Source organism: Castor canadensis, chromosome 13 (genome assembly GCF_047511655.1).
Source record: "Castor canadensis chromosome 13, mCasCan1.hap1v2, whole genome shotgun sequence".
In the NCBI taxonomy this organism is placed as follows: Eukaryota; Metazoa; Chordata; class Mammalia; order Rodentia; family Castoridae; genus Castor; species Castor canadensis.
In genome coordinates this window covers 52,878,722-52,901,480 of record NC_133398.1, presented here as the reverse complement: position 1 = coordinate 52,901,480, position 22,759 = coordinate 52,878,722, and the positions used below count along the sequence as shown (strand labels likewise).

The 22,759-nt window shown below is 38.4% G+C and overlaps 1 protein-coding gene across 1 annotated transcript in view; it reads right to left on the bottom strand.

Annotated features, from left to right (window-relative positions):
- Window positions 1-20,546, bottom strand: part of Haus6 (HAUS augmin like complex subunit 6) — a 41,702-nt gene extending 21,156 nt beyond the window's left edge. Inside the window, 8 exon segments of the mRNA XM_074051739.1 lie at window positions 4,598-4,768; window positions 7,247-7,295; window positions 7,719-7,784; window positions 10,033-10,180; window positions 13,548-13,680; window positions 14,848-14,926; window positions 17,407-17,502; window positions 20,142-20,546. Of these exon segments, the coding sequence (XP_073907840.1) occupies window positions 4,598-4,768; window positions 7,247-7,295; window positions 7,719-7,784; window positions 10,033-10,180; window positions 13,548-13,680; window positions 14,848-14,926; window positions 17,407-17,502; window positions 20,142-20,362 (963 nt within the window). The 5' untranslated portion in view covers window positions 20,363-20,546.
- Between the last annotated feature and the right edge of the window lie 2,213 nt (window positions 20,547-22,759).

Below are 22,759 nucleotides of genomic sequence, written 5' to 3'. Positions count from 1 at the left end.
GTCAGGAAAGAGACAAGGATATCCACTCTCTATGCTAATTCAACATAGTTCTGGAATTTCTAGCCAGAGCAATAAGACAGGAAGAAGAAATAAAAGGAATAATAATAGGAAAGGAAGAAGTCAAATTATCCTTATTTGTAAATGACATGATCCTATATGGAAAAGACCCAAAAAACTCCTAGACATCATTAACACCTTTAGCCAAGTAGTAGGATACAAAATCATTATGCAAGAATCTAAGTTTTTCTTTGCTGGTACAAAGAACAGACTGAGAAAGACTTTAGGAAAACAATTCCACTTATAATAGCCTCAAAGGAAGTGAAAAACTTCTACAGCAAAATCTCTGCAGAAAAAAATTGAAGATGCAAAGAGCTCCATGCTCATGGATTGGCAGAATCAACATTGTGAAAATGGCTATATTACCAAAAGCAATCTATATGTTCAATGCAATCACCATTAAAATTCCAATGATATTCCTCACAGAGATTGAAAAAAATCAACCCTAAAGTTCATATGAAAGCAAAAAAAAGAATGTGCATAGCCAAGGCTATACTGAGTAAAAAAAGCAACGCTGGAGGTATCAAAATATCTTACTTCAATACAATGCCACAGCTATAAAAAAAAAAAAAAAAATAGCATGGTCCTGGCACAAAAACAAACAAAGAACACTGCAACAGATAGAAGACCCAGGCATAAATCCATGCAGCTACAGTGATTTTTGACAATGGTGCCCAAAACATACAAGAAGAAAAGACAGCCTCTTCAACAAATGTTGCTGGGAAAATTGGGTATATGCATGTAGAAGACTGAAAGTAGACCCATGTCATTCTTCCTGTACAAGTATCAATTCAAAATGGATCAAAGGCTTTAATATAAGACCTTGAAATTTTGAACTACTGCAGGAAAGAGTAGGGAACATATTGGAACACACAGACATAGACAATAACTTCCTAAATATTATTCTACAGCAATGAAGAGAAAGAACTGACAAATGCAACTATATGACACTAAAAAGAGACAGCCAACAGAATGGGAGAAAACCTTTGCCAGCCATACATCTGACAAGGGATTAATAACCAGAATTTACAGGGAGCTCAAAACACTGAACTCCCAAAGAATCAATGACTCAAGAAGTACAAATGGCCAAAAACATACGAAGAAAACTGCTCAACATTCCTGGTCATAAAGGAAATGCAAATCAAAACCACATTAAGATTCCACCTCACTCCTGTTAGAATGGTTATGAAGAACACAAAACAACAACAAATACTGGCAAAAATTCAGGGAAAAAGGAACCCTTATGCATTTTCAGTTAGGATGTAAATTAGTATAACCACTATGGAAAGCGATATGGATATTCCTCAAAAAACTGAAACTAGAACTACCATATGATCAGCAAAATCACTCCTAGGCATGTATCTGAAGAAATGTGAGTCAGAATACAAAAAAGACACTTGTATACCCATGTTTATTGCAGCATTGTTCACAATAGCCAAGCTAAGGAAAGAGCCCAGATGCCCTACAACTGATAAATGAATTAAGAAAATGACAGGGAATGAATAATATCCAAATACTTACATCTGTGTAAGAACAAGACACAACAAAGCAAAGTGAAAACGGCAACAATACAGGGTAGGGGTAAAAAGATAAGGAAGAGTAATAGAGGGAGTTTATGTGACTAAAGTACAATATACTTACAGGTAAAATACAGAGGCAAAACCCCACTGAACAATGAACAGACTAAAACAATGAAGGACAGGAATGTAGAAAAGGTCATGTTAAGGGAAGGGTAGTAGTGAGGGGTGGAGGGATAAACGAAGAAAAGAGGATGGTATGGTTGATGTATTTTCTATACATGTATGAATATGGAACAGTGAAACCTGTCGAAGTCATTGCAAGAAGGGGCATAAGAGAAGGAGATTAAGGGAGGGGATGAACCAAACCAAGGTACAAAGTATGTATACACAGAAATGTCACAATGAAACTCCCCATATAACTATCATGTACTAATAAAAATGTTTTCCCCTATATAGCTATCTATACTAATAAAAACTTTTTTTTAAAAATTACCAGTGCAAATGGACTGGAGGTGTGACTCAAGTGGTAAAGCGCCTGCTTGACTAGCGCTTCAAACCCCAGTCCCACCAAAAAAAAAAAGTGTGTGTGTGTGTGTGTGTGTGTATGTATGTAGTAGTTTTCTCCAAAGACCTCATTACTTCCTGACTTCTCCTTATTATTACACATAATTATTGTACTTCCTATCTACTACCTGCCTATACCTTGTAGATATCTGAGTTTACACAATGATTTTTATGTACTCAGAATCTGAGGTACCTGTCATATTACCTATTCACAAGAAAGCTCATGAGAGTCACAGTAATATTTTATCTTTGTAGCCCCATATTACCATCAATACTATTTATATAGTGCTTACTAAGAAAAAAAAGTAATCTAACCAGATGGAAATATCCCATACATATATGGAAATAAGTACATGGAGTATGGGTTGATGGACAGAGACAAGAATTAACATTTTAGTAATATTTTGTATAGGAAGCTATTGAAGCCAAAGAATTGGTAATCAAGTACTCAAATTTGTAAAGAGGGAAAGCAAAAAGGAACAGTGGAGAACCCTTTTATTTAAAAGCTAGGTAGAATAAAAAGGAACCAGTGGGACAAACTAAGATTAGCAGGCTGAAAATTCAATGAACTGGAGGTATGGCTCGAGTGGTAGAGCACTTGCTTAGCAAGTACAAAGCCATGAGTTCAATGTGCCTCACCACCATCAAAAAATAAAAAAACAAAACAACAGGGAGACACATAGACATCAGAAAGCTGAAAGAAGACTTTAAAAGAATGCTTAACTTCTGCACAACAAAAGAAATGGTCTCTAAACTGAAAAGACCAGCCACAGAGTAGGAGAAAATATTTGCTAGGTCGGCGCTCTACCACTTGAGCCATGCCCCCAGCTTGGAGAAAATATTTGCCAGCAGCACATCAGACAAAGGACTGATAACCAGAATACATAGGGAACTCAAAAAACTAAACTCTCCCAATAAAGAAATGGGCAAGTGAACTAAACAGAACTTTCTCAAAAGAAGAAATTCAAATGGCCAAAATCACATCAAAAAATGCTCACCATCTCTAGCCATAAAGGAAATGCAAATCAAAACCACACTAAGATTCCACCTCACCCCTGTAAGAATAGCCATCAATAGAAACACAACCAACAACAAGTGTTGGCGAGGATGTGGGGAAAAAGGAATCCTCGTACACTGCTGGTGGGAATGCAAACTACTACAACCATTCTGGAAAATAATTTGGAGGCTTCTTAAAAATCTGAACATAGATCTGCCATATGATCCAGCAATACCACTCCTGGGGATATACCCAAAGGAATGTGACACAGGTTACTCCAGAGGCACCTACACACCCATGTTTATTGTAGCACTATTCACAATAGCCAAGTTATGGTAACAGTCAAGATGCCCCACTACTGATGAATGGATTAAGAAAATGTGGTATTTAAACACAATGGAATACTACTCAGCCATTAAGCAGAATGAAATCTTATCATTTGCAGGCAAATGGATGGAACTGGAGAATATCATCCTGAGCAAGGTTAGCCAGGCCCGGAAGACCAAAAATTGTATGTTCTCCCTCATAAGCAGACTTTAGATCAAGGGCAAATACAGCAAAGTGATTGGACTCTGGTCACATGATAAGGGGAGAGCAAACAAGGGAGGTATAAGGATAGGTAAAAAACCCAAAAATCATGATATATAGGAGAAAGGGATCAGGAACTAGAGAAATGGTCAGTTCAAGAAGAATCAACTTAGAATGTAACACGTATGTACATGGAAGCAATGCTAGGAATCTCCCTGTATAGCTATCCTTATTTTAACTAGCAAAAACGCTTTGTCCTTATTATTGTTTATACTCTCTCTTCAACAAAATTATAGAGATAAGGGCAGAACAGTTTCTGCCTGGAAGTGAGGGGGTAAAGGGGGAGAGTGAGGGAGGTGGGGGGAATGGGGGAGAAATGACCCAAACATTGTATGCACATATGAATAAACGAAAAAAAAAGTCCCACTTATCCAAAATAAAAATATAAAAGAATGCTTAACAGCATAAAAGAGAAGTCAAAAAATAGAGACTGTTTTAAAAGAACTTTCAGAGAGCCAAAATCAGTGGTGTACACCTATAATCCCAGCACTCAGGAGACTGAGGTAAATAGTTTGTGAATTCCAGGTCCAGCTAAAAAACAAGACCCTATCTTTAAAAAACAAACAATAACAAAAAGACATCTGGCAAAAGGAAACCATTACTGTTTTCTTTGAAAATTTATAAAGAACTAGCACAGAACTACCTTCCTACTAAGTAACCTATATTCACTACACTGTACAAGGTATGAACAAATAATAAAAGTTGAAGGATATACATGCCTTTAACAGTACCCCTCTTTATGAAGATTTTATATCTATATACTCACAAAAATAAATTTGGAAATTAGTAGAAAAACATTTTGAGAAAAACAATATATATTACTATATATAGCATATATCTTCCAAAAGTTTCCTCACTATCAAATGCTTACCTGACACATTTGTTTCTCAACTTTGTCCAGTAAGAGCCTTGGAATATTAATAACAACACTGCCTCCATCTAAAGCATATTGGTTAACAAGATTAAGCACTGAACTAACAACTTCTCTCTCTTTTTCCAAAAACACGAGTGTTTCATTCACTGAAGTCCACAGAGACTGAACCTTTCAAAAGAGACAAAATATGAAAATCCGTAATCTGTACTTATATTAAGAACTGTAAGCATAAGTATTTGCTTATCCTTAGTAACAAATGGCATATTCTTTGGATGATTTCTGGTGAAAAAATTAAATAACCGTATTCTAATAGTTTAACTTCGAAAGAGGCTTGTAAACTAAAGAATTTCTCAGGAGAATCTAGCTCACTATAATTTTGAGACAAACTTAAGAAATCTTGATACCACCAAGATAAGTTAGCATTTCCTATATCCTGACATGCCATCAATCTAATGGAAATTTTTAAGGGAGAAATAATAAAAGATTTGAGAGAAAAAAAACTATATCAGTTTTATGTCTTTGAGTTCCTGAACAGTTAAAATATAAATAACATACTTTTTTTTACAAACAAAAATTCTTTACATACTGAGTTAGACTGGAAGAGTAGACATAATGGTTTATTTGTGTTGATGGTGACCACAATTATTAATAATGCATATTTGAAAATTGCTAAAAATCTATTTTTCATTGTAAAAAAATAATAAATTGGTGGTGATAGATGCTAATTAACATCACAGTGGGTTCATTAATATACAATTATTATTTATCAATTAAAACAACAACAAAAAAAAGGACTAGAGGTATGGCCCAAACAGTAGAGGACCTGCTTTGCAAGCACTAAGCCCTGAGTTCAAATCCCAGTCTCACCAAAAAAAAAAGAAAATTTAAAGTATATTTACACACTTCTATGTGTAGTAGTCAAAAACAGGAAATAATTCAAAAGTTGTAAAAAGGGTGTATTTTGCTATACTTATAAAATAGAATAATGGGAATGAACACACTACAACAGCAAGAATATCACAAATAGTATGAGTTAAAGAAGTCACACACAAAAGAAAATATTCTATTAACTGCCATTTATATAAAGTTCAAGACCAGGCAAAATTAATCTTTTTTTTCTTTTGGAGAGACTGGAGTTTGAACTCAGACCTTCATATTTGCAAAGCAGGTGCTCTACAGCTTGGGCCACACCTCCAGTCCATTTTGTTCTGGTTATTTTGGAGGTGGGGGTCTCTGAGACTTATTTGCCCAACTGGCAATGATCTGCAATCTTTCCCATCTCAGCCTCCCAAGTAGCTAGGATTACAGGATTACTAGTGGCAGTCCAAAATTAATCTTTAGTATGTGTGAAGACAGTGTTTACCCTTTGGGGGAAAATAGCTGTGAATGGAAGAGCTTGAAGAAGATTCTGGGTCATCAGCAATGATCTGTTCCTAAAACTGGAAACTGGTTTCACAAGTGCATTCACTTTGTGGGAACTTGTTGGGCAAATGGTTCGCACATTTTTGTATGCAAGTTATGCTCAAAAGAATCTATAGCAGGAGGAAGGAGGGAGGAAAGGAAAAGGATACTAAGGGGTGAAGTATGCTGCACAAACACATATGAAGACAGCATAATGAAACCGACGTAACAGTGTTTGTAAATATGGGAGTAGGAATATAATGGAGGGAGTTAACTTGTTCAAGGTACACTGTACATATGTACAGAATCATCACAATGAAATTCCTATTATTATGTATAACAATTCAAAAATTTTTTTAAATTTACAAAAGTGGTAAAACATGATAATTATAACTCATGTCAGTGTCTGTGTCTTTCCATGATATAAATAAAATACTAAACATAGCAAGTTAAAGTTGGCCTCAAAGACTCATTGGCTGACAGTCTGGTGGTCTCACAAGATACAGTTTCCTTGCCTGATGCCGGTGTCTTACACCTATAGTCCTAGCTACTTGGGAGGCTGAGATTGGGAGGATGGTGGTTTCAGACCAGCCTGGGCAAATAGTTCACCAGGCACCATTAGGTTACAACCAAGGAGAACTTTTCTTGCTGGGATGAGGGATTTTAAATTAATTATATTTTAAACTATTTTTTGCATATACTTAATCTTATAAATTATAAACTGATTTTTTTTCCATTATACTCAAGTGTTTTAGAGACATCATGTTAATTTTCTTATATACCATACTGCTTAAATAATGAGTATTTTTTTTAAAAAAAGAAAAAAAAAGAGTAATAGTACTACAAAGACAGAGAATACAAGAGTGCCACTGCTAGGCACATATGTGCCTATAGCCCCGGCTACTCCTGAGGCTGAGCTAAGAGTCACAGGGAGACTGCTGTTAGAGAAGAGAAAGAGGCAGAGAGAGAAAAGAGACCACAAGGGGAGGGGGAGAGGGGAGGGGGAGAGGGGAGGGGAGAGAGGGAAGGAGGGAGAGAGGGAAGGAGGGAGAGAGGGTAGGAGGGAGAGAGGGAAGGAAGGAGGGAGGGAGAGAGGGAGGGAGGGAGGAAGGAATTAGCCAGAAGTGGTGGAACATACCTGTAATCCCAGCACTCGGAAGGCTGAGGCAAGTGGATAAGTTTGAGGCCAGACTGCACTACATATTGAGACCATATCTCAAAAAACAAAAACAAAAAAAGTCTCACCTTTTGAATTTTCTCTTGTATATTACTTTGGTCATCATAGGGTTCCGTTCTAGTAAAAGTTAAATAATCTAATTAGTCATAAAAAAAAAAATCACAATGTGACTTAATAGTCAAAAAGCTAACTGATCTGCAAACCCACCAACAGCCATTTCAATTAGATAACAATAATAATACATCCAAGATTAATAAATATTTTTAGGAGGAAAACTGGACTAGAAATCAGAACTCTATTCTAGTCCTATCATTATCTAGCTATATTATTTTGTGGGAGTTTCTTATTTGTTGGTTTGTTGTTGTTGTTGTTTTCAGCAGTACTGGGATCTGAATTCAGGTAGGCATTCTACCACCTAAGCCATGCCTCCAGACGATACCTTATTATTTTTAAAAATATTTGTAGCACTATTTCCTCACCTATAGGATACAAAAGCTAAACTAATATCTAAGGCAAATTCCAGCTCTAAGTGTCACTTACTTTTTAATTTGGTTTTGTAGTCCCATACATTCTGATTTCAAATTTCGTACTTGTTTAACTGATAGTCTGCAAGAAAACATAGAAAATAACAATTATAATTCCATTAGTTAACTACTACAGTTCACTTGAATATCTTCCCTTTTCACATCTTTGCTCAAGGTCTCTAGGACACCCAGCCAGCTAAAAGATTCTAGACTCCCTTTAACTGTCATGCTAGATCGAACATACAGGGTAATACTGAGATGGACCATGACTTCTGGGCTAGTATACCGACTTCTTTGAATAGAATGGTGGAAGTCAGAAAGAATGCTCTGCTCTTTTATCCTTGTCTGACACACCTAGGGGGTAAATTTAAATGTTATCTAACACAGTCAGGAAACATTTCAGCTTTAAGGTAATTTCAAAGGATTCTGTGCGTTTTGTTTTGTTTTGTTTTTGTTTTTTACCAGTGCTGGGCTTTCCACTTGCCAGACAAGCACTGTACTGCTTGAACCACGCTGCCGGTCAAGATTCTGTAGCTTTAGTAACAGTTAAATCATTTAGAAAGATATCTCACTATAAAGTTTATCATTGTAGAAAGTTGGCCGCAACCTATCCCTTAAGCAAAGTACTTTGCCTATCTTGTTCATTGCTGTGGTACCAGTGCTAAACAACATCCAGCCCACAGAAGAAACTCCCCAAAAAAACATTTGTTGAATAGATGAACCTAAATATATAATACTATGAAATAGTTCAAGTATGGAATACCTACTTTCAGGAATACGTACTTAATGAAGTATCTACACAAACTATTAAATAAAAAAAACTAAAAGTAATTCACTATGGGCAATATTTACAGAATGAAATACCAAGACAAAAACGATGCAAAATGGGATTAACACAATTACAGCATAAAAATACCTTACCAAGGCCAGGCATGGTAGTGCATGCAAAAATCCCTGCTACCTAGGAGGCAGAGATGGGAGGCCTGGGGTTCAAGGCCAGCAAAGCAAAAGTTAAGGAGAACCTATCTCAAAAACAAGCTGGAACGCATACCTGTAATCCCTGAGAGACCAAGAAAGGGAGGATTCTGGTTCAAAGTCAGCTAAGGCAAATAGTTTTCGAGACTCCATCTCCAAAATAACCAGAGTAAAATGTACTGGAGGTATGGCTCAAGGGGTAGAGCTCCTGCTTTGTAAAGCCCTGAGTTCAAACCCCAGGCCCACAAACAAACAAGTGGGACATGGTGGTGCAGCCTATAATCCCTCCTATAATCTGTAATCCAGGTAAAGGTAGGAGGTCCAAGGCTGGCCCTAGACAAAAAGCATGACACCCTATCTGAAAAATAACTAAAGTAACAAGGGCTGTGAGCATGTCTCAAGTGGTAGAGCAAATGCCTAACAAGCACAAGGCCCTGAGTTCAAATCCCAATACCACCAAAAATAATAATGATACATTTCCATTGAAAAGAAGAAAAAGCATGTAAGAAACTGGATTTTTTTTAGCCAGATTATGGTGGACCATGCCTATAATCCCAGTAATTGGGAAGCTGAGGCAAGAAGATCATGACTTTGAGGCCATCCTGGGCTATGTAGTAAGTGCTAGGCCAGCTTGGGATACATAAGAAGACCCTGTACCAAAAAGAAAAACAGAAAGTTACAGGAAAAAATTGAATTTTTGAACTAATGTGATGTTTTCTTTCTCTCTAAATTTTCCGTAAACTTTAATTTACAGAATGCCTGAAGTTTTAAAATATTCTATTAAGAAGTTATCTGGGGCTAGGAATGTGACTCAAGTGGCAGTGCATCTGTCTAGCAAATACAAAGCCCTAAATTCAAAACCCAGTGCCACCAAAAATAAACAAAAGTTAGCCAGCTTTAAAATGAAAAAATAAGGGCTGGTGGAGTGGCTCAAGTGATAGAGCGCCTGCCTAGCAAGTTTGAGGCCCTGAGTTCAAACTCCAGTACAGCCAATAAAAAAAAAAAAAATACTGTAAAATGAAAAAATAATAGCAAAGGTTGTGAAGTAGGTATAGATTAGGTTTTTTGTTGTTGTTGTTGTTTTTGTGATACTGGGGTATGAACTCAGGGCCTACACCTTGAGCCACTCCACCAGCCTTTTGTGATGGATTTTTTTCAAGATAGGGTCTTACAAACTATTTGCCCGGGACTGATTTCAAACCACAATTCTCCTGACCTCTGCCTCCTAAGTAGCTAGGATTACACGCATGAGCCACTGGCACCTGGCAGGTATAGATTATTTCTAATGTAGTCATATTGACAGCATTTGTTCAAAAAGAAAGGAATTATTTTCTAACTATCAAAATACTACTTACTGTGCATTTTCCCGATATTTTTGGATAACACAATCTTCTCTTTGCAAAATTTGTAAAAATCTGTTACGTGCTACATGGCATCTGGCAATGCACTTGTGCATATCTTGTGGCTTTACATTAAATGTCTCTGCAAAACGTAGAGAAGAATCTACACAGAAGACAAGATCACAGAAAACAGACTTTCAGGTAAGAAATATCAAAGATGTTTAATTTTATCCAGTGCAGTGGCAAGTACCTAGAGTCCTAGCACTAAGACTGAGTCAAGAGAACACTTAAGCCCAGGAGCTCAAGGCCAGACTGGATAACATACCAAGACCCAATTATATACAAAATTTTTAAAAGTTTAATTTTCATTTCAAGAAATTAACATCATACAACTAACAACTCCTTAAAAGCTAGTATGCCACATACATAAAAAAGACGAAAGTACTGCTAATAAAAGCAAGATGGCCATTTTTAAAAGTACGCAAAAGGGTACTGTTTTACACAACGAAAACTTTCAGAGTTCATCTGCCCAAAATAATTCTTATTATAATTTTATATATCTATGAACAAATACATTGTTGTATATGAGCTACTAGGCTTCCTAATAGGATCTTTTAACAACAAAGGAAGAAAATCAACTAAGTGATGAGGTAAGGCCAGGGATGTAGCTCAGGGAAGGCTTGCCTAGCATGCTCCAGGATCAGGGCTCGATCCCCAGCACTGAAAAGGAAAAAAAGAGAGAGAAAAAGAGAGATGAAATAAGACTGAATCATCCTCACTGTACCATTAACTTACTTTTCCTCACAATAAGACCAAAACAACAAAACAACTAAACAAAACCATTCTCCATTTTTCAAGGAATTCTTGGCTATGTTACTAATGATCAAAGTGTATGTCTGAGAAGCCATGCAGTCATTTCAGAATCCAGGATTTCATCTGTAATAAATCCTACTTTTAATAACAAAAAGAAACAAACAAAACATAGACAAAAAGAAAAAAAAAGAGAAAAATATATAAAAAGAAAAAGAAAAAGAAAAAAATCAATCCTACTTTAACATGGCTCCATACAATAAAGATCTGGATATTCTGGAAAGCAGGGGCTCCATACTTCACTTGACATTACTTGTCCATGTCCTAGCATGCCACATAGAAACCACCACAATTTCTAAGCATTTGATAGGAAATCAGTTCACTAAATTTAAAAGTCATCTACACACTGGGCGTATTGACCAGAATTGCTTTAAATCAGAAATAGGACAATGCATGCTTCAAAGCCTTATGCACAATAAACCTTTATTAAACCCAAACACATATATTTTATATGAAATAATATGGCTTACATATAATTGGAACAAATCATCTACTGATAGAAAAACTGGCAAAATACTTATGAAGAATTAAAAATAAGCCAATGTATATAAAGCAGGATTGCATGCATATTTTCAAAAATCATGCATAGAAAAAGAGTATGAGCAAAAAAGTTTGTATGTCACATCACAGAGAAGGGGCTTTTATAAATGAAAAAAGACCAAGAAAAAAATGAACAAGATACATAAACATAGGGTACAAATTGCTCTTAAACATATGAAACAATTTTCAACCTCACTAATAATAAAACAAATACAAATCAAAACTATACTGAGATTCCATTACAACCTGTCAGACTGAAAACAATAAAATGTCAATCACAATCTATATGAATGTTGAAAAGCCTTTGGGAAAATAAATACTGTCCACACACTGGTGACAGAAGTATAAATCGGCTAACTTTTATAGAAAATAATCTGGTAATAGCAAGCAAAGTATAAATGCATACTTCCTCTAACCAAGCAAATTATCATTTAGGAATCATTTGTGTATCTATGTACTTGAACAAAGATAAACTGATTTATGTATAAAGTTTGACTTGAACATTGTTTATAGTAAAAGATCAAGGACTGGGTGTGTGACATAATGCCCAAAAAAAAAAAAAGATCATCCACACGTCTGTTAGCAGAAGAATGAGTAAGTAAATAATTATGGTATATCCATTCACTGTAATATTAAGCAGTTCTAAAAAAGAGAATGATAGCTACTTGGTAGGCTGAGATCAGTAGGATCGAGGTTTGAGGCTAACCTAGGCAAATATTTCACAAGACCAGAGCGAAATCAATCAGAGATGGACCTCAAGTGGTAGAGTGCCTGCTTTGTAAGCACAAAGTCCTGACTTCAAACCCAAGTCACACCAAAAAAAAAAAAAAGAAAAGAATGAAAATAAGTAAGCTGTATAAGCAGATAAGGAATGATCTCCAAGATTAACTGTTAAAGATCCAAGGACTAGAGGTATGGCTCAAGTGGTAGAGCGCCTGCCTGGTAAAGCACAAGGTCCTGAGTTCAAACTCCAGAACCACCTAGGAAAAAAAAGATCCAAAACCAAATTTTCATTATTATTTATGAGTTTCCTTTTGTTTGTTTACTTGTTTTGAGAAAGAGTATCCTAGCCAGGCGCGGTGGCGCGCGCCTGTAGTCCTAGCTACTCGGGAGGCTGAGGCAGGAGGATCGCTTGAGTCCAGGAGTTCTGGGCTGCAGTGCGCTATGCCGATCGGGTGTCCGCACTAAGTTCGGCATCAATATGGTGACCTCCCGGAAGCGGGGGACCACCAGGTTGCCTAAGGAGGGGTGAACCGGCCCAGGTCGGAGAAAGAGTATCCTATGTAGCTTAGACTGGCCTTGAACTTAAGATCCTCCTGCCTCAGTCTCCTGAGTATTGGGATTGAAGGTGTGCACCCCCACAACTGGCTCCATCTGCTTTTTTGTTTTGTTTTTACGGAAAGAAAAAGAGAGAAAACAAGAAAGAAAGAACAGGAGGGAGGGAGAGAGGGAGAGGTAAGCCTTGGCTAAACTGTGAGTTCCAGGCCAGCCTCAGCTACCTAATGAGACTCTGTCTCAAAAAACAATGAAAACAAGCAGGAAGCTGAGGTGGAAGAATCATTAGTTTGATTGGTTCCAACGGGTTCCAATGAGACCTTGTCTCAAAAAATAAAATTAGGGCTGGGGGAATGGCTCAAGTGGTAGAATAAGCCCAACACCCTGAGTTCCAACCCCAGTTCCACCAAATAAATAAATAAATAGTTTTTGAATTAAAATTTTAAAATAAAGTAAAAAGAATTTCTCAGCAGGGTAGTATATGCCTGTAATCCCAGCAGTAGGGAGGCTGAGGCAGGAGAATCATCAGTAGGAAGGGAGAGGAAGGGAGGGGAAGGGGGACCCTATGTAGTCCATAAAGACTAAAATATTTTATTATCTGACCTTTCTATAGAAGTTGTTTCCCAAACCGCTACATTAGAACATAATAAAGTAACAAACAGTAACTGAGATTCATTATGAGATTTCAAAGTATAGTTCCAGTAGAATATTACCTAGGTTGCTTTTTTTTTAAGTAAATTAATGTTTTCACTCATCTTGCTTCATTAAAAGCTCTTGATTTTAAAATTATGAGTAACAATTTAAGAATTAAAACAAAATACATTCCTACTATAAGCTTAACTTACTTTTAGCATTGGTTTTAATGTATTTTATTGCAACAAATCGTGCAAAATGATACATCAGATGAATAAACTTAGGACCACCAGGAGAAAGAAATAGTGAGCCAACAACTTGAGGAAAGCTACTTCCACATTCAGCCTATGGAGAAAAGAGATAAAATGATTTGAAGAACTTGTCAGCAATAACATCATATTTACATCACTGTTTTTTTAAAAAGCATGACAATCTTGCAATAGACGACACAGATGAGCATCTCACAGTAGGGCAGTGACAGCTATCATTCGCACTAACCATCAGCAACTCCTCTTCATGGCACAGTGGTTTGGATGTATTCAATACCAACATGGAGTGAAAAATGGTAAGAGAAGGTGAAGCCTCAGTCAGTGACCACCCCCACCCAATCCGTCCTCACATCATATCATTTTGTAAACATATCATTGATCAAGATTATTCTGTTTGAGAAGCTGCAAAAGTAGTAGAGTTCCATATGCCCTTCACCCAACATCCCCCAATGGAGATACTTATGTAACTGTCATACACTATGGAACCAAAACATTAATGTTGGTACAACAGTATAAACTAGAATACAGACCTTCTCCAGTTTTCATCATTTTTATGCATTCACTTGTTGAAGGACATTTGGATTGTATTCAGGTTTGGGTTATAACAAATCAAGCATCTATGAAAGCCGGGTACCAGTGGCTCACACCTGTAATCTAACTACTCAGGAGGGAGAGATCAGGAGGATTGCAGTTCAAAGCCAGCCCAGGCAAATAGTATGCAAGACCCTATCTTGAAAAAACCCGTCACAAAAAAGGGCTGGTGGAGTGGCACAAGGTGTAGGCCGTGAATTCAAACCCCAGCACCACAAAAAAACAAAACAAAACAATCTATGAATATTCACGTTAAAAAATTACTCTATTTGAGCCACAAGTTGAATGATTTGGTTTTTCTAAACTCTAGGCAGACTTGGTCACAAAGATAATTAAGCTTTCAAGAATCTAAAACCAATTTCTAGTGCACTTAGACATGACTATTTCCTTGCACAGTTAGCATAAAAGCAATAAAAAGATTTCACTTCTAAAAAAAAAAAATTACTGTACTCTGATTTTTGTTTTGGGGGAGGTTTCTTTGTTTTGCTAGTAGTGGCAGTTTTTTGTTGTTTCTTTCTGTTTTCTATGGTGCTGACAATCGACCTTAGGGCCTTGCACATGATAAGCAAGCACTCTACCATTGAGCTATATCCCCAGACTAAATGTAGTTTTTAACTTCTTAAAGTCTGCATCTTCCAAAGAGAATACTTACAGAAATCTTTTTTAACCATTCACAGCAATGTTTCCGGAATTCAGTGTCACTTTTTTGGTCAAATGGAGGCCAGCAAAATCTTAAAAACAAATATTTGTTTTAAAAAAAAAGCAATCAAACTCAGCAAAATTTAAAAGCACATCAAATTTATTTCCTATACTAGAAACACTAAACCAAAATGGATTAAAGCTAACCATCTTAGATTTCAACTAAAGACAGATACCAATCTGTGAGAAAGTGGGTCTTCTTTATAAATACCTATTGAGTTGAGTTAAGTTTAGTGCAAATAGCTAATGAATATGTACCTTAAGCAAAAGAATGACGAACAATTAAAATTACTGAAAATTAGGGCTAGAGGCATGGCTCAAGTGGTACAGTACTACCCAGCAAGCACAAGACCAGCATCACAAAAAAAAAAAAAAAATTTAATAATAAAAACTGAAAATTAGGCTAGAGGCAACACTCAACAGATCCACTGGACCAACATTACAAAGATGATATAAATTAGTGTACTGAGCCGAGAGGCGCAGAATCTTGCAGAAGAAAAGCATAGCTGGATACATGATGAGCAGAGAAATGCGTAAGAATATGACTCCTAGAGATAACCCGTATCACTGTCTATGGGTGCTATGATTTCATAGCTAAAAAAAAGATACAAAAATATAAAACAAAAGTTTTGCTTCAGTTTTTGTCAAATATACTACATTTTAAAATGTATTACTTTTCCCTGGTAATCAGTTTTACACAAATTTTTACAGAGGCATAATTATTCATTTAAAGTTATCATGCTTTTCTTGCTTTTTTTTCTCTTTGGTTTTTGTTGTTGCTGTTGTTTTTGTTTGTTTGAGACAAAGTCTCACTCTGTAGCCCACACTGGCCTCAAATGCAATCCTCTGCCTCAGCCTTCTGAGTGCTAGAAGTCACCACATCTAGCCCTCAGTTTTTTGCATTTCTAAAACATAGGCTTTAGTCATAGAAAAATTAAGTATACACAGGAAAAAAAGACCAAAAGGCTGGCAGGTCAATAGTGATAGCCTCATTTTGGTACATTCAGGAACGATTACCTCCACCTTTACATTTAAGAAATACTTAAAATGAGCCATGGTTTAATAAGGAATATCAGAAAACCTATTTTTATTTGTACAAAGGAAGCCCTATACCTAATTATAGAAATTTCAATACACCTACTCTTCTGGGCACTTACAACTTTTCTTTTTTGAAACAAGGCCTCTTGCTATTAGGCCAGAATGGTGTCAAACCAACCATCCTCCTGCCTCAGCCTTCCAAGTGCTAGGATTACAGACATGTACCATTGCACCCAGCTTAGAACACAATTTTTTCTCATTTTGAGACAGGGTCTTGTCACGTAGTCCAGGCTGGCCTTGAATTAGTGATCTTATCTCAGCATCCAGAATATTTGAAGGCATGTGCCGCCACAGCCAGCTTTGAACACTTTTCAGACAAGAAATACCCAAAATTATATGCGAAATAACTTAAGAATGAAGACTGGCAGGTGCTCAGCTTTTTCATCCCCTTTATTTTTTCACCCCCTTTATTTTGTGAGACAGGATCTTACTAGCCTAAGCTAGCCTGGAATTTGCTATGTGGCCCAGACTGGCCTCAAGCTCCTGATCCTCCAGCCTCAACCTTCTCAGTGCTAGGTGTACAAGTGTGTACCACCACACCTTGTACAACTGACCCATTAATATACATCACTGAACAAAATAATTTACAGAGAACTGGAAAATAAAAATAGACAAAACAAATAACATTCCCCACAAGAAAAGTAGTAAGGCACGGAATAATTAACATTTTTTTTTAAATAGGGCAAAATTGAGTGTATAAACAGACTGGTGTAAGATAATAGTTTTGCCTAATTAAGACCATGAAGGTTAGGAACTAATTTTATGAAATAAAACCTACATTAAATGTGAAGTATACAATGATTTTAAGTTAAGTACCAAAAACATCACCTGAGTAATTTACTGAGGTTAAGCAGTAAATTTCTAAGACACACCTGCATTTTGTTTTTTTTTTCTTTTATTATTCATATGTGCATACAAGGCTTGGTTCATTTCTCCCCCCTGCCCCCACCCCCTCCCTTACCACCCACTCCGCCCTCTCCCCCCCCAATACCCAGCAGAAACTATTTTGCCCTTATTTCTAATTTTGTTGAAGAGAGAGTATAAGCCATAATAGGAAGGAACAAGAGTTTTTGCTGGTTGAGATAAGGATAGCTATACAGGGAGTTGACTCACATTAATTTCCTGTGCGTGTGTGTTACCTTCTAGGTTAATTCTTTTTTGATCTAACCTTTTCTCTAGTCCCTGGTCCCCTTTTCCTATTGGCCTCAGTTGCTTTTAAGGTATCTGCTTTAGTTTCTCTGCGTTGAGGGCAACAAATGCTAGCTAATTTTTTAGGGACACACCTGCATTTTGTGACATCCATTCAAAACAAGAGTTAATAGCCAAAGTTGAAATTTTGGCTGTATCAAGACAGTCATTTTCAAATTTGAGAATAAGTAAATAAGAAAAGGAAATTAAATAATTTTCTCCTTACTTGAAAACTTCTTTGGTAAGGGACTCATCCAGTGTTTGAAACAAAAAGTAAGAAACTATTTGAAAGGCGTCACGGTTCAGCTTGTCAAACATGTTCCTAGTGGTTTAAGATGAAAAACAAGCAGGAAGGGGGAAAAAAAAGGAAAATGATCAATAAAGCTAAACATCATTAAAAGCTGTATAAGAGTTTGACACAAAGTTAATATTCTTCATTTTTAATCAATTAAGAAAAAAAACAAGCTTAATTTTCTGATTCTGAAACTAAAATCCAATAGAAACCTGGCACTTGCTTACTTGCTACGGAAACATCCTACAGAAAGGTAAGAAAAGCCTAATTAGGTTAAGAGAACATACCCTCTAATATGAAAACAACGACACCAACCAGTATTTTTTTTGCCAATACTGGGATTTGAACTCGGGGCCTCACACTTGCTAGACAAATTCTCTACTACTTGGGCCACTCCTCCAGTCCTTTTTTGTGTTGGGTATTTTCAAGGTAGGGTCTTATGAACCATTTGCCCTGGGTGACTTCAAACCTTGATCTCCTGATCGCTCCCTCTGAGTAAGCAGGATTACAGGCATGAGCCACCAGCAAACCAACAATTACATTTATTGAGAATTTTCTATTTTCCAAGAATTATTCTAAGTCTTTTACAGTTAGCAACTTATCTAATCTTCATTACTATCATATAAGGTTAGATACACTTATTTTGTTTTAACATGGATTGTTTTATTAGTTTTACTATCCTCATTATACAGCTGAGGAAATTTAAACTTAGATACATTACAAAACGTGCCCCTAAAATTATCACATAACCAAAAAGTAGAAAAGTATTAATTTGAAATACGTCGCCTGACCCTGGAGTCCAAGGTCTTAACTACTAGATTTTATTCCCAGAACCATGATGTAATGCTAGCAAATTCATTAGATTTTATTATTCCAATTTCTCTAATCAAAACAAAGTCAAAAATTACAATTTGAAAAACACAAAACAAAAAAAAAAATCCACTAAACCCTGTAAGAAATGTCACACAGCTATAAAGAATCAAGAGTTAATATGGGTGCTAGAATTCTATCTCACTGATAGAGTTCTTGCTTCACATGCAAAAGGCCCCGGGTTTGATTCCCAACACAAGGCATCAAATTACTTACACAGAATCAAATCAAGTGTATTTTTACCTTAGCACTACTATTCTCTTGCATATGTTTGTATGCCTATCTATAGTCAAACTCTTGTCTTTGGAATGTCTCCATTCCTTGAGGAACACAAAATGAAATTCTATCCATCAACTTCCTTACCATCTCTCAAACCTGTTACTCATAGTACTGTCCTCTTCCCTGTGACACTTATAATTTGTAATAATACATCTGTTGTAGTTTTATTCACTCACTAGACTAAAATTCTGTAAGAAAAATAAAATTCTATATAGGAAAAGTTTACATCTATTTTGTTCACCACTGTATACCAAGATCCAATAATATTTTCAATAAATATCTGTTAAATGGAAAATAGTCACCTCTCTTCTTTCCATTCCCACTGCCAACTTACTTCAGGCCTAGGTAACTGTGAAACTTTGCTTTCCCTTCTAATCCATTCTCTGCAACAGTATCATTCTTCCAAAATGCAACCTTTTAGGCAAATACCAGTGGGATGCTGGGCCATAGGCTACATATATGTTTAACTTTATAAGAACAACTACATGCTCACACAAATTAAAAATTCATAGAATTGCAAAGCCAAAAAAAAATTACCATATAAGCAACTGTGGGGGTGGGGGGGGAGGGAGAGAGAGAGAGAGACAGAGAGAATAGGGTTTGAACTGGAGGTTTTAAGCTTGCAAAGCAGGCTCTCTACCACTTGAGCCACACACCTCCAGTGCATGTTGCTCTGGTTATTTTGAGGATGCGGGTCTTGAAAACTATTTGCCAAGGCTGGCCTTGAACCATGATCCTCCGAATCTTAGTCTCCCAAGGAGCTAGGATTACAGGCTTTAAGTAAACACACAACCTTTATGTTTTAGTTATTTTAAAAGGGACGTGTTTCAAAATGGTAGATCACTCCAAATAACAGACTGAAATGACTCTAAAGCATTTCAGTTAAAGCTGGGCATGGTGTATCATACCTGTAATCCTAGCACCTAGGAGACTGAGGCAAAAGGATGAGAAGTCTGGGGCCAGCCTGGAGTACACAGCAAGACCCTGTCTCAAAAAAAGATGGAAAAACATCCATGAGCGTTGAGGAGAGGGGAGCTAAACCCTGATATCACTGAACCAGAACCTGATACCTTCGAACACATTTTCATATGCAGAATGCAAACTATAACGGCGGACAAACCAGAGAAGGGAAACTGACCAAAACACTGGAGAGAAGGATGCAGTGGCAATTAAAGCCATTCTCAGTGGAGCCCCTGAAGAAGCCTAAACCTTCCCTGACAGTACAGAGAAAATGAAACTGCTGCGGGGCCGTGAAGTACGCGGAGTGCGTTTAATGAATACATCATCCTAACCTGGTAGTCAATGTTTAGACGTGACCTCCACCGCCCCCTCGCCGGACCCCCTCCTCCACCCGCCGCAGGGCTCGGCCCACCCTGCACATCTACCCTGCACATCTACCCTGCACATCTCCGCACCACACCGTCCCCAGACACACGACCGCCTCCACCCCAGCCTCGGCAGCCGGTGCTCAACCGCGTCTGCCAGGGCGGCCACCACGCCGCCCCCTCCGGCCTCCTTACACTCCTAGGTGCGTGTGCGACACGATCTTCCCGCAGGCGAGGGTCGCCGGGCCCGGCTCGAAGCCGAGCGCCTGCAGAAACATCCAGAGATGCTGCTTCTCGAAAGAAGTGACCGAGGCCGAGCTCATCTTCACGGGAGGCACGGGGACTTCAATGGAAGCAAACGCAGGCTCCAGCGACCCCTCCCTACAGGCAGCCTGAGGTCGTGGGGGCCCCTCCATGGAGGCCACCCGCAGCTCTCTCGCCCCGTGCCATTTTGCCTCAAACGACCCACCCAAACGTCTCGGGAAAATGGAGCCTCTAACGGCAGCGCTGCTACAGCGGCTTGGCAGAAGCCACACAAACAAGACTCCCGCGCTTGAGGAAGTACAGTGTGCGGCGGCGCCGCCTGGCTTCCGGGGAGGGTGACGGACTATATCTCCCGCCATGCAATGCGTCCTCTTCCGTCACTTCCCGTCACGCCCCGCCGAGAAACTACAAGACCCACTATGCATTGCGCATCCGCAGCGCAGTTCTCTGAGGCTATTTTATCGGCACCACTTGGACTAGCTATTCCCAAGTCTTAAAGTTTACTGTTGAATCTTCGCATGATTGCTAAATCAGATAAAAGCCAAAGATGGAGTAGTGTTGCTCGGTGTACTGAGAAGGGCACTAGGTGTCTGACCCTGAACACGCCCCCTAAACTCTGAGCCTCGGTTTTAGCATTAGCAACATTTTCTGTATCCTCAAATGCTGAATGTTCCTTTCATATTGCTCTACCTGAAATCTGGTTCTCATAAAAATACGGCTTCCCCTTGCAGCACTTTCAATTGGCTGTTTTCTTTTGCACACCCCACGTGCTTCAAGGTCTGGACGTGGGGGTATCCTACTTTTTTCACATTGACACGCCTGGCAGTTATTGCTTCCTGACTTACTAAAACCACCAGATCCTCTGAAGTTTATGCTATTGGAACCAATGGTTGGAGTCTTCTCTCTGTCTCTCTCTCTCTGTCTCTATTTCTGTCTCTCTGTCAGTTCTTGAGGTGCAACACTTAAGATTAGGACACTGGCCAGTCACCTCTGTAATCCTGACTACTTGGGAGGCTGAGATTAGGAAGATTGCTGTTCGAGGCTAGGCCAGGCAAACAGTTCCTGAAACCCCCCACACACCTCCAAAATAAGCAGCGCAAAAATGGACTAGAAGTGTAGCTCAAGCAGTAGAGCACCAGCTTTGCAAACGCAAAGCCATGATTTCAAACCCCAGTGCCACAAGAAAGAAAAAAGAGAAGGAGGGAAGAAAGGGAGGGCGGGAGGATGGGAGGATGGGAGGGCAGAAGGGAAGTTAGCAAAAGAATAGCAAAGAATGGGAAGATAGAAAGGAGTTATTTATTAGCAAAGCGGATTATAGTACACTTTGAGGGGTGAAACTGGCAGTTGGATAAGGATCAACTCTGAGGCAGCTGTATGGGGCTTGTAGTTTGACTATCCAATAGGGTCGGGTTACTAGCAGGCAAGAAATTGAGGCCCTCCCCTTTTGGCCCTTCCTAAGTGGTTTGACAGCTGCAGTAGCTGTGCTGGTGTGGGAGGTCATAAGCCTGCACTTTTGAAAGAATGAGGGCAGGCGCTTGTGCATTTGATCATCCTATTTGCCCTTCCAGGTTTAACCTTGATAAGGTAAGTGGACTCCATAAGGATACAGAGCCATTACCTTTTTTTTTTTTTTTTTTTGCTGTACTGGGGCTTGAACTCTGAGCCTACACCTTGAGCTACTCCATCAGCCCTTTTTGTGTGTGCGTGATGGATTTTTTTCAAGATAGGGTCTTGCAAACTAGTTTTCCATAGGGCTTAGAACCAAGATCCTACTTACCTCTGCCTCCTAAGTAGCTAGGATCACAGGCGGTAGCCAGTTATAACCGGCTTAGAGCTGTTACCTTAATAATTGGCCCAGGATGTGATCATCTGGGATTTTAGAGAATGGATTTTTTTTGTGGGGGAGGACAGTGCTGGGGTTCAAAATCAGGGCTAAGGTAATTGCTCTTTCACTGAGCTACATCCCCAGTCAGAGAATGGAATCTTGAATCGAGGGAGGTGGGTGAGGGTGTTCGTCCAGTTCTGCAGATGGCTGTTCTTCATGTGAAGGTCATATATAAAAGCTCCAGATCATACTGGGATGTAGCTCAGAGATGAAACATGTGTCTAGCATGCATGAGGCACCTGGGCTCAATCTCCAGCACTGCCAAAAGAAAAAAAAAGCCCCTTTAAGGAAGCATGGTGTACATGCCTGTAATCCTACCTACTTACAAAGCATAGGTAGGAAGACCTGGAGTTTGAGGCCAGCTCAGCAAAATTAGCAAGACCCTATCTCAAAAAACAAAACATATAACAGGGCTGGGGTGAGGCTTAAGTAGTAGAATGCTTGCAGTTAACAGAGGCCCTGGTTTCAATCCCCAGTACCACACCTAAATAAATAAATAAATAAAATCCAGATCACCTGAGCTCATTCTGAGACGATTTAACCCTTAATTCCCTCCAACATTGCTCCTGAGAGTTTTGGTTGATATCCGTATCCATGCAGGTGACCTTTTCAGTATCCTGGCCTGTCAGTTAATTGACCTTCTCTCCAATAATCTTGTCTTCCA